Raw genomic sequence first — 11,850 nt, forward strand, 5'->3', positions numbered from 1 at the left:
GTTGTTGACATTTAAGTAACGCGGAAACGAGATTTTCCTTACATGCCCAGTTTTATCGTAAAAGTACAAAGAGCATAAATAGTAGACAAATATTAAGGTGTGATTTATTTTGATGTATTGCAATTGAAAAAGATTGTTGTATTTCAAATAGAAGATCTCTGAAGCGAACAGAGATTTCCCAAAATGCACTGCGCAAAATAGTTTAGGCATTGGTTGTGAAGGTGATGATGCCGTCAGCTGGGTTGATAATCTGACAGAACAATGATCGAAAAACATATTGATTCCCCCAGTGTCTGATATTTTATTAGAATCATCTTTCGTGCCTTTTCTGTAATCTGTTTGAAATCTACTGATACAGATTAACGAGCGATATATCTGTTTGGTAAGTATGTTGTTGGCAAAGTTGGAACGATGGTTTGACACTGCAGTGAGACTGACAAGCAAAAAAATTATTGATAGAAAACAGAACTACATGTATATGGCTTTACATTTGAATTGATATCTTCTTTGCAAATGTAAAATAAATGTACTGGAATTTCACTGCTCTGTAGAGGGAAGAGCTACATATGTATGGAAGCTTCACAAATGTTTAGAAATCATGGAGAAAAGCATTCATGAAATATTTTAGCTGCCACAAGCAGCTCTGACTCTTCGGGCGCTTACGATTATGTGGAAACACCAGTGCCGCCAGCGCGGAATGTTCAGTCACGTAACTATAACGGCAAGTAACGTCACACAGTGGGGGTACCAACAGATTTTCCTCTCACAAAAGCTGACGCTAGTGTGACATGGAACTTGTACATCACCAGTCTTTCTTTGGGCGGCGCGAAACATGTTGCATGCTGCGATTTCATCTGTGACGTACAGTGTATTTGGTCTACCCACTGTGACGTTGCCCTGTTGTGACCCTGTAATAGAATGTCCAGTGTTACAGAAATGACTTAATATGTCCCACTTCGGACCTCTGTCGGCATCCCATTGGCTGGGTTAGGCTGGCAGCACCAGCGTTTCACCATAATCATAAGCACCCTAAAAGTCAACAAGTGTTCATAGTCCGAGGTTGCTCAGGCATAAGATTTGGGAAACTTTTATTGGATGGCATCGACGCCGTCAGAGCGTGCTCGATTTTAAATCATGCATGGTGCAGTTGCCACAGAGATTGCGACAAAAATTACCTCTTAAATATATGTCCACAATCTTCAATTTGCAGTCACTCATGTTATTTCAAAGACCTCATGGTCCCAAGATTCTTTGGTGATGCAACCAAGGGACTTGATGTACATCCAGCCTTGACATATTTGACTCGGGCAAGTAACAACATAAGTCTTCTTAAATGGAACACACTCTGATCTATAGTTTGGAGCCATCATGCTCGGCCGCGCACAATTTTGCCAAACCTAACGTGAGAGGATATAGCCTCGAACTACAAGTTTTTATGTATATCAGTAACCTAGGTGAGTTTGTTTGCTTGTCATAGTCAAATCTTTGATATCTTAACTTGAGTTACGAAGGGAAGAGAAGCTGAATGCAGGACAACATCGACTTTTGAAGGTTGTCATAGTTATGGGGAATTTGCACTTGTTTTTCTGTCAGTGCAAATTTCATTATTACTATTATTGATCAAGTGGCATAATATTTGTTTGTTAAAACATACATGTTGCACGATTCAACGTAGTGCTTAAGATATCAGACGCCTGACTGATTAGCCAATAACATACATGCATTGCATGCGATCACAAGGAGTTTCATGTTCTGCTCTTTTTTTACCACAATTGGAGATCGGTTATCCAGATTTTTTTTTCTGAACACATTATAATCATCAATGAATTAAAACTTGTCTTTCTGTCTTCACTATGACAAAATACAGATACATATGCCGGAACTTTAAGTGTGACTTGCATGTTCATTCTCACAATACAAAATTAACATTGTTTAGGGGCTTTCCATTTAGTATATGATCGACTGTGCTAAAAATGTATGTTCAGTTCAACAGAAATTACTTACATGTATGATTTGAATGATTTTTCTTTTTGGTGAAATTCAAGTTTATTGTGAAAACTTGTCCAAACACTTTGACATTTAATTAAGGTATGGCTGTTTAATAATTTGCATTGTCAAGAATATTTCACACATGCTGCAATATTATTGCAACAAAGAAGATACATGTAAGACTGTAAAAATGACATGACCCCTAGGCTGTATTATAAAGGGGCTTGTCAGTCCTGTGCAGTTACATTAATTAGGCATACATGTACAATACAGTGATATTAAAACAAATTGAAAGTGTAAATGTATTAGCATGTACATGTATTATTGACTTTGGTTTCATCCACAACTAGACTGAGACAGTATGCCAGTGTTCGTGCTATTGTGGCTACCAGTATGCAGTATGTGGCTAACATGCACAGTTAACATAAATAATGAACAATAACATCTGGTGCATTCACTGTATGCAGAGTAGCTAAAGCATAGTGAGAAAAGTGCCTTAAAGCTAGATCATGTCAATACTGGATTACCATGGACTAGCTGTGAGTGTTGCACTCATCTTATTTTTCTGCTTCACATACATGTTCTTATAATTTTGATTGTGTATGGTAGGGCAAATGAGTTTGGTATTTATTCTCAAATTATATACATATGTGCAAAAGAACTATGCAAATGTCAATTTTCTGTGTAACCTGAGTCCAGTGCATTTTGTAAATTTGTACAAAAATTTTACATAATTTTGTAGAAAAGAATTCTACATGCAATAAACTTTTATCTAATTTTGCACATTATCATACATCTAATTTTTGGTGCAGATGTAAACGGATTTAACATGTACCATTAGAGAATAAATTCCAAAACAGCTTGCCATAATGTGAAGGACTGTTGTAAATGTATCATCAAATCAGCTATTTGATGTAATTGGTGGATTGAAGACTTTATATATCTACATATGTAAGCAAACAGCTTTAAGGCTTAATTCATAGTACGTTTTGATGGGGAAAAAATTTTGCACTGGTCCATTGTAATTTGGAACTTGAAATGATGCTTTTTAAGGGGTTATTAAATGAGAGTTTGTTTTTGAGAGTGGGTAAATGAAATAAATTTGGTTGAAAACTTAACTTTTTATTGGTATAGCATAATGTTTTTGATTAATTTACTTCTTAGCTTTAATACAGCTGATTAGTTTGGATGCCCAACAGATTTGGAGCCCAAATGTTTTTTAGAACTAAATTGGTATAGATATGGACCTACATGTAGTCTGTATGAAGGTTTCACAGATGAGATGTATTTACAGTTACACCAATTTCACAAGCATTACAAGGTTCTTCTGCGCCAGTGCTTTATGCATGTATGTGCTGGGCTTCATTCTGATGGATTGACCTTATATTGTATTTATTAACGCATGCTTGCAAGATGCATGCCTGATTGGTTTGGCTTTATGCCGGTCTGCTTCACTTGATAATGACCGCCTTTCATCTTTGGAAGTGCCCCTAAATTTATTCTGATCCGACTGTAGTTTGTATAGGCTCTTTGTTATATTGAATTCTTCACCATGGCACCTTTTGCATGTAAAACTTGAAGTACATGCGAACATGTAAATTTGACGGAAATGGTGCATCTGCATACTTGCACTTAGTTCAAACTAGACATTCTTAATGTTGGTTGCCAATAAAGCCTAAAATGTTTAACTCGAAGAAGAAAACGGAATGTTTTATTAATGATCTCGCCAATTTCCGGTAACTTGTGTTCCAGAAGATACCATGTAAATGTACTAGATCTATGTACAAGTGTATTATGAGAAGGCTCATGCAGTAGCAAACATAATTGTTTGTAATATTCACATATACTATTAGTTACATGATTATGATTACTCAGTGATAGGACATGGAAATATTTGTGTCAGTAATCCTCATTTGTTGCTGAGCCCAATATGAATATGACTCCATATATTTCCGTATCCTATGGCTGAGTAACAAATTTATCCTGCAAACAACCCATCAAATTAGTTCAGAAGACTGATGTATAGGTGAAAGGCTTCAGAAATGTCTGGATGTGCCTGTTGTTTTTCACGTCATCTGCAGGATGCGGAAATATACACATCCCTCGTGTGACTGTTAACAGTTGTTGTCCAATGAAAAGCGGAGCATTTTGTCTGATGTGGGTTAAACGCATTATATATATATATATATATATATATATATATATATATATATATATATATATATATATATTACAGTTTAATCTATTACAAGAACATCTTTTGATAGTGTGTGTATATATATATATATATATATATATACACACACTATCAAAAGATGTTCTTGTAATAGATTAAACTGTGTGACTGACTCTTTCAAGGTGCTAAAAATTCTTGTATGCTTTTAATAATAAATTAAAACATGCATTTATTAATAATCTTATCTTTGGAGGATGCATGGTGCCATTAACACTTCTGCTTTAAATAACAGATAAAGATGCAATGAGAATTTTGGAGGAGATAGAAGTTCTTCACCATTGCCTGAACTTTTTTCATGGTACATATATATATATATACATGTATTTATGTTTTCATGAGCTGATGTGTGATTTGGCTTCTTTCCAATGTCTTTACCTTTGGATTAATAGCTTTTTATATTTACTAGGAAAAAAACATTGACCTGACACAGCATGTACAATATGTGTGCCATTTCACTGCATGATTCTTTGTGGACATATGACAGTGTACATGCTTTTTTTGGATCCATGGTTATTTTCTTTTTAGCAGGTACATGTACATCTACACGCATCTCAGACACATTAATTCTCCCTCTTTCTTCTGCCACAAGGTTAACTGTGTCTCATTTTCGTCGGGTTTCCACACCTTTTTTAATGAATCTAATGTCTTTTTACTTTTAACCTTTGATGTGTGCAGGCTATAAAAAGATAAGCTTTGTCAGTAAAAGCAGATAAACCTATGATAGACACAGCACTTCTAAGAAACTTTAATACATGTACTGTGTATGTAAGGAAGTATATTTTAATTGTACATGTATGTGGACATTAGTATGAATACATGTACAGTGTGTACACCTTCACATATAAATAGGAGTGGACTGGATATGATGGGCTGAGTTTCATTCTGCAGTCGTACATGTTGGTGGGTATAGCTTTAGTCATTTATGTACATGTGGGCGTAGTATGCGTGATTTATGTAATTCAGTGTACTTGTTAAGCCTAATCTGCTAATTTATGTATGTGTATATATATATACATATATATATATATATATATATATATATATATATGTGTGTGTGTGTGTGTGTGTGTGTGACATACATACTGGACATGTGTTTGTCACATAATGTTTTTCGTGTTGTCATGGTTCCATTTTTGTTCTGTACAATTGTTGTGTGGTATATGTATGTCAACAAGGATTTCCAACATTTTCATGCATCACTAAGCCTTGGAGACCGTAGCTGTAATCTACATGTACCTGCTGGCAGACATATTTGTACATGTTTATGTATATGTTATTGTACATTAAGAAATTTATAGGGCTCTGTTTACATGTACAAGTAAATTGTAAATAGGGCTGATGTTTTAATATCCAGCTATGTGCTTGGGCATACTATTGCTTTGACAGGAACATACATGTATTGGTAGGTTTTATCATAATTTTTTTTAAAGTGCCATATCTGCCTGAAAATGATTTTTTAAACTAAGGCTGAAAACAGCAAAGTTATATGTATAAAAGAAAATGATGTGCTGTCATAGTCTGTGGGAACAAGGTACTTCTGTGGAATGACTTTAGCCTGTACAGCTCCTGCTTCAGATGAACTGGTACATGTGTAGTGTACATTTCGCAAAGGCTTAGGGCCTTTTACATGTACTAAACTGTAAGTTCTTACAGATAATATACATGCAATCTCATTTCTTTTTTCATGCAGGTGTAACAGTGGAACAAGTGCCAGTCCTTTGTCTCGCGCGTGGATGATGCAGTGGGTGTTGTGGTCATGAGTGTGACTGATCAGTAGCCTGTGAAATCAGACATCAGGATGACGAGTGAGGCCGTGAGCCACCAGAGGAACTTGGAGTGTAACCTGCTCTTCTTGCAGCAGGAGCACTCCACCACACTCAAGGCACTCCACCAGGAAATCGCTAAACTACAGAAAAAGTGCTCAGGTATATTTAAGACACCAAAACCTTTAGTTCAAGTTGGTTATCCATCAGATCAAAACTAATGTAGAACATTTTCTGAAGGTATTATTCTGTGTGTACTAATAAGATCAGACTTTTTGTGAAGCCTTGAAATTGGCCAGTCCAGTCAATGTAGTTTTGGCTCCAAAATAAAATTATAACATGCCTAAATTCACTCTAAGTTGCTCTTCATATGCGAAAAGGTTGAGGAATTGGGGTATCAGGCATGACAATATTGTACAGTATTCAGTTGAAGGTGGCAGGTGTACATGTACACATCCACAGAAGTGACATTAGAAACATTTGCATTAGTCCTGGGTTTCACTGTGTTCTGTCTTCTGCCAGGTTTTCTGTTCATGCATGTTGTTGTGTTTAGTGATGTCATTTGTGGCTTCTTATTAATGTGTTGTTTTTTGTTCACAGAGCTGACATTTGAGCTGGCTATGGTGACCCCAGATACAGACACAGGTACTATATCCTACAATGTATCCATAAATATCTGTCAAGGACATACAGAATGTGGTTCACCCAGCCTCAGACAGGGAGTCTGTTCCATCGCTGTTTGACGAGCAATGACAAAAAGAAGTTGACCCCATGCAAAGCCCATTACTTAATCCACGTGTTACATGAAGTATATTGGAGATCAGTTTACACCTTCCACCAGTATGCATGCCACCTACGCCTTAAGCTCACGGTGCTGGTGGAAGCTATGTGTCACTCTTGGAAAAATTTGTCAGTCATTAGCCAAAGCTTGGTGGTTTCATCTGGACTCTCAGGTTTCCTCTGCCTGTAGAACTGACTGTTTTAGAATACATTAAAAACTCAAATATTAAATCAAATAAATAAATAATATTATTTATGCATGTTGTTTTTTTTTTAAATAAGAACATATTTGGTCATCTTGCCTGAAAACACAGTTTTGATGATGGTATATATTGTAGGAGTGTGCAATTTAGATAGCTCGTAGAAGTGTATTATTTGGATTCTGCTGTTCACAAATGCAAGGGATATTTATTTATATTACATGAGAGTGCTGTAGATATGTGTACATGCATAACATGTCTGTTTTTTTTTAATTGAAACATGAAGCTTCTGTCCTGAAACAGCCCCCAATGTGGTGTTCAAATCAGTGAATGGGGCCCTCATTGGCTTTACGTGGCCAAATCATTGCTCTCCCTGCATCTGTTTGACCTCCTGCCAAATAGGTTAAGGGCTCAAATCCAGCTCTTGCATGTTTGGCTGCTGCTTTGATAAATAAGGAGACTTGTAAGTTATATGGAGAATGGCAGTAGATTACAGTGAGCACTCACTTTCATGGTTGCTTTGGCAATAGACTGTATTTGTGGCCTTCAGATCCCCTTTGATTGTACTGATGTTATCCCCCATGGCATGCCTGGTAAAAGGTTGCTAAGGTCTCAAGTGGAAAGTTTAATTCCCATTATACCATTGATCTGACATGAAAACTTACAGATTGCAGATTTTATGTCATGAATTACTTTCTCACGCAAGGAAGATGCTGTGGCCAAGGTGGGAGATGTTTTTGAAAGACATTTTATGTCTTGCACATGCTTAATTTAATTCAATATTTCATGTTTCCTTAGACGATGCAGAAAAAGTCAAGCGGCTGGAAGCAGACCTGGAGGAAAGTAGAAAACAGCAAGATAACCTGAAACAGGACTCTGACAAGAAAGACAAGCGAATGAAGATGTTAGAGCAAAAACTGAAAGCTCAGGAAAAGAAATTTCAGGACAATCTAAAGGCTAAGAATCTGACAATTAACACATTAAAACGGGAACTAGATTCCAAGTCAAACAATATAGCCTTCCTCACAACAGAGATGCACAGAATGAAAAAGAGGGTGGGTGCAGAAGAAGAAAATCTGTCAGAAAATATGAACTCTCCAACAGTTATCCCCATTCCTCCCAGGGACGGGGTACCACGTGTCAGGCGCTCATTGTACAAGAAAGGGGAGGCGCTTGGAATGAGTACACAGCCAACTGTGATGGTAAGGCGTCATATGCGAGGAAGCTCTAGCAAGTCTGCTCGGTCAGACTCTCCTGTAGAAATCCCAGACCCTGCCCCTTTCCTGGTGAAAAACTCAGCAGAGAGGAAAGAAGTGAGGATAAAGCCTGCCCCACCACCTTTACCACCAATAGCAGCTCCGGTCATCCATGGCGCCAGACAGAGCACTGGTCACGTTTTGTTTCGTTCAGCTCGCCATGATGGGCGAGGAGGGGGTCCTGTTAGAGCCCCGGCCAGCTCTTCACCGGAGGTGGAAACCTTAGCAGTAGACCAGGTTCCAGGCACAACAGGGAAATGGGGAAGAGCTCACGAGTCGCGGAGCTCTGAGTATAACTGATTTTCTTACAGCCCTGTTCATGTACTACTTAATTTAATGCATTTGGCTGTGATGTTTTTTCTAGACAGCTTTTATAATTAATATATTCTTTTTATTATTTAATATTTTACCCTGTACAAGTGGACCAGCCAAACTGAGACTGACACAGAAAGGTTTTTTTTTTTTACACTGTTTATGAAATTTTTTCCTCAGTTACATTTGTAACTTTTTAAAAAACAATTTGTACCCTAAAGTATCACAAATTTTTTGACACAATCACTATGTAGACAATTTTTGTTACTTAACTTGAATTTAAACTTCCTAGATTACTGGTACATTTAGGTAATGACCATGTACTCTGGTAGGTAACATGTGAACTGAAGAGGGGTTGAGTTTTATATCTTTCTATACATTTGTCATCAAGACTTACTAGTCTCTAACCTTTCTTGTTGTGTCTCAGATTGACTTTGATTGTGATTGACAGTGAATTTAATGTGATAAAAAGAAGTTGTGGACTTCATTAGCCATATTGTGATCATTCTGATTGGCTGATGACTTACTATGGTATCTACTGCTGGATGTTGTAACAAAGACTGATCTCCCATCCTAATTTAACCCCCAACACCTGTGAAATGCTGCTAGCCATTTTGTCACAGACTGCTTGATCTGGTTTTAGATGACCGGATTGTTACTCGATTTTGTTGCGTTATTTATCTGTTGTTTTTTTAAGGCACAATTTATAGGAATTTCTATGCTGGTCTTTCGTAAATTTTTTATGGAAAATAAGAATCTCTTGTGGTTTAATTTCATATGCATTTTTGGAACAAAACAAAGTGGTTGTAAAAGTAAAACGTGAGCCAACTTTTGATTTTGTGTACTTATGTCATATGTATCAGAAAAATGTAACATATAATTATGTTGTTCAGAAGAACGGAACATTACTTAGTGCAATTAAGGAGGCGTCATATTTTACCAGCACTTTTGTAGCGTGGTTGAAATATTTGCTACTTCGATTTTGGATGTGATGTTCACGTTGTCAGGTAAGGGATCACTGTGCCCATGCTCAGACATTTGCCCAGATTTGGTAACTAAATCCAACATTTACAATCTATCATCTCACTTGAGGTGTAATACTAGGAATTTTAGATTACAGTACCTTATATACAGACAGGCATGACAGGTTTGTTAATACTGAAGAATCTGCTCCAGTTGAGAAGACTTGCCTTGGTGTATTTTTATTGTCATGATATCGTCATTTGCCTAATGGATTTGTCACGCTTTGATATATAAAGAAAACACAACCACACAAATGTGGAAATTCAATTGCTGATCCGTTGTTGTTCAACATGTTTTGTAGTTAGAGTGCTATAATTGTGGCAATAATTCAGTCACAAAGCTCGTCAGAGATTTCAGGTTGGTGTATGTACCCAGGAGTGATTTAACCTTTGATCAACCTTTACCTAAAATACATGTAGCTACCGCCCGATTCATTTATTGCAGATGTTTCTTATCCGCCTGTGTAGGTGTCCACCGTTGTTCTTCGTGTAGACGCAAAACGACAATTATATACTAATTCCCGATGTGATTGATGCAAGTTTCACTGTGCGAAATGATAACGTTTACGAAAACTGAAATGGGTCGGAAACAAGTTAGGACCACATGAACTCCCAAGTCCTGTCCGCTTTGTGTCCAGAACGGAAGCCTTAATTTCCGGAAAAAGATTCCGTCGTCATAGAGATTAGTACATGATGCTACAGTTTCCAGTATTAAGTTTCCGTCACATTTCTTATACCGTTACAGGTCATAGTTTCCATCACGATTCCTGAACATCTCCGAAACAGCTGCTCTAATTGTGTATTCCGAAACAGGCATAGGAATAATAGGCCTACTATTATTCTCATGCCTGTTTCGGAATACATTTGTATCCATGTATGCGATTTTGTATTCCGACTGTTATTATCAATCATTTTCTGTTTCAGTGTATTTTTGAAGATTTAACAGCTATTTAAATATTTATTTGTCTTGTTAGTGTTTTACTCTGTACTCAAGAATATTTCAATTATACGATGATGGCCAGCAGTATGGCAGGAGGAAACCGGGCAGACCCCGTTTAGGGGTTCGGTTTATTCTGCGTTTTTATTCCACACTTCAGGAATCGTAGCTCATCCACAGCGTTGATTGCATACACTACACCACAACGAATAAGTCATCTGTAAAGTTCTACGATGGGATAAGTTGACGGAATAGCTCCTGAAATCCGGCATTCTCTATCAAGCATTCTTCAGAAGAACCTCTATCAATCGCACTTGTTTCTTGTGTCAAACAGAACGTTCATACTACAAGCCTAGCAGAAAAGTGTGAAGAAAACGACGGTGCCAAGACTTGGAATAGGGAAACATTTATACATCCTTAGTATACAGAACAACTTTGGTATCTGTGTTCTCTTCATCATACTCGCCAAGATATAGCTGAAATATGGAGCATGTGGCGTTAAGCCATAATCAAACATTCTACTGAGACTACAGAGATACTAAACCAGCCTGTGTCTAAACTGAAGGATCTGATCAACGTTATTGTGGACCTGTTACTTGTCAGGCTTGCGGTAAGTGGAAGCTTCTTAAGCACATTGCTATGTGTATGACGTTCCAGAGAAGTCAAGGTTTCGATGGACAGTTAAACAAGTGTGTCATAGAAGTCCATGAATCAGGTAACGCACCCATCAGGTAACAACTGGTGATGAAGAATCTGTCTTGTCTAGATGTCTATCTGTCTGATCAAGGGAAAATGACACCAGATCTGCCCTGTATTGCAAATGTGCAGAGCTCCCAGGAGTATGAACTGGTTCTTGTTTGAGTTTCTTCATTCTTTTTTTTTTTTACTTTGCAGGTAGTCTGAAAAAATGAGTGCTGTTTGACCATGGTGTTGGTAACATTCAAAATCACTTACTAAACTAAAGTTTTCTGAAGCCATAGTTGCATGTTTTCTATCACAAAGAACGTTAGAATTCCATATCGAGTTGATGTAGAGGTTTTTTTTATCATAGTGCTGGACAGGAATTCCCTTTTGCGATCTTGTGGATGCCCCTGGCTCTCCGTTCAGATGAGCTCCATTTTAGCACACAAATTTTCAATATTTTTCAAGGTAAGGCTCCGTACATCTGTTTGCATTTACTTACGTCGTCGAAAAGGCGTTTAGAGCTCAGAGTTTCCGATGCATGGGTACCCCCTGGACCCTCGCTGATGACTAGGATAGTCGTTCCGCTTGACCCCATTGCATGACCCATTGCACTGCCCTGGTCATTGCATATAATTAACATTGTTCAGCTTATCTGCATGCACTACTTGAGT

At 37.4% G+C, this 11,850-nt stretch overlaps 1 protein-coding gene across 1 annotated transcript; it reads left to right on the forward strand.

Moving 5' to 3' along the window:
- The first annotated feature begins 212 nt into the window (after nucleotides 1-212).
- On the forward strand, nucleotides 213-9,830 carry LOC135476515 (coiled-coil domain-containing protein 92-like). Its single transcript, XM_064756557.1, has 4 exons — nucleotides 213-382; nucleotides 5,916-6,150; nucleotides 6,589-6,633; nucleotides 7,767-9,830. Exons 2-4 carry the CDS (start codon nucleotides 6,024-6,026, stop codon nucleotides 8,522-8,524), a joined length of 930 nt encoding a protein of 309 aa, XP_064612627.1. The 5' UTR covers nucleotides 213-382; nucleotides 5,916-6,023; the 3' UTR covers nucleotides 8,525-9,830.
- The last annotated feature ends 2,020 nt before the right edge of the window (nucleotides 9,831-11,850 follow it).

The sequence above is a fragment of the Liolophura sinensis genome, chromosome 10, assembly GCF_032854445.1.
Source record: "Liolophura sinensis isolate JHLJ2023 chromosome 10, CUHK_Ljap_v2, whole genome shotgun sequence".
Taxonomy (NCBI): domain Eukaryota; kingdom Metazoa; phylum Mollusca; class Polyplacophora; order Chitonida; family Chitonidae; genus Liolophura; species Liolophura sinensis.

Bases quoted from the DNA above. Each gene is read 5' to 3' on its own strand.
- LOC135476515 (XM_064756557.1), top strand. From the start codon at position 6,024: ATGACGAGTGAGGCCGTGAGCCACCAGAGGAACTTGGAGTGTAACCTG. The intron at 6,151-6,588 runs GTATATTTAAGA...TTTTGTTCACAG, and splicing joins ACTACAGAAAAAGTGCTCAG to AGCTGACATTTGAGCTGGCT. The intron at 6,634-7,766 runs GTACTATATCCT...ATGTTTCCTTAG, and splicing joins GACCCCAGATACAGACACAG to ACGATGCAGAAAAAGTCAAG.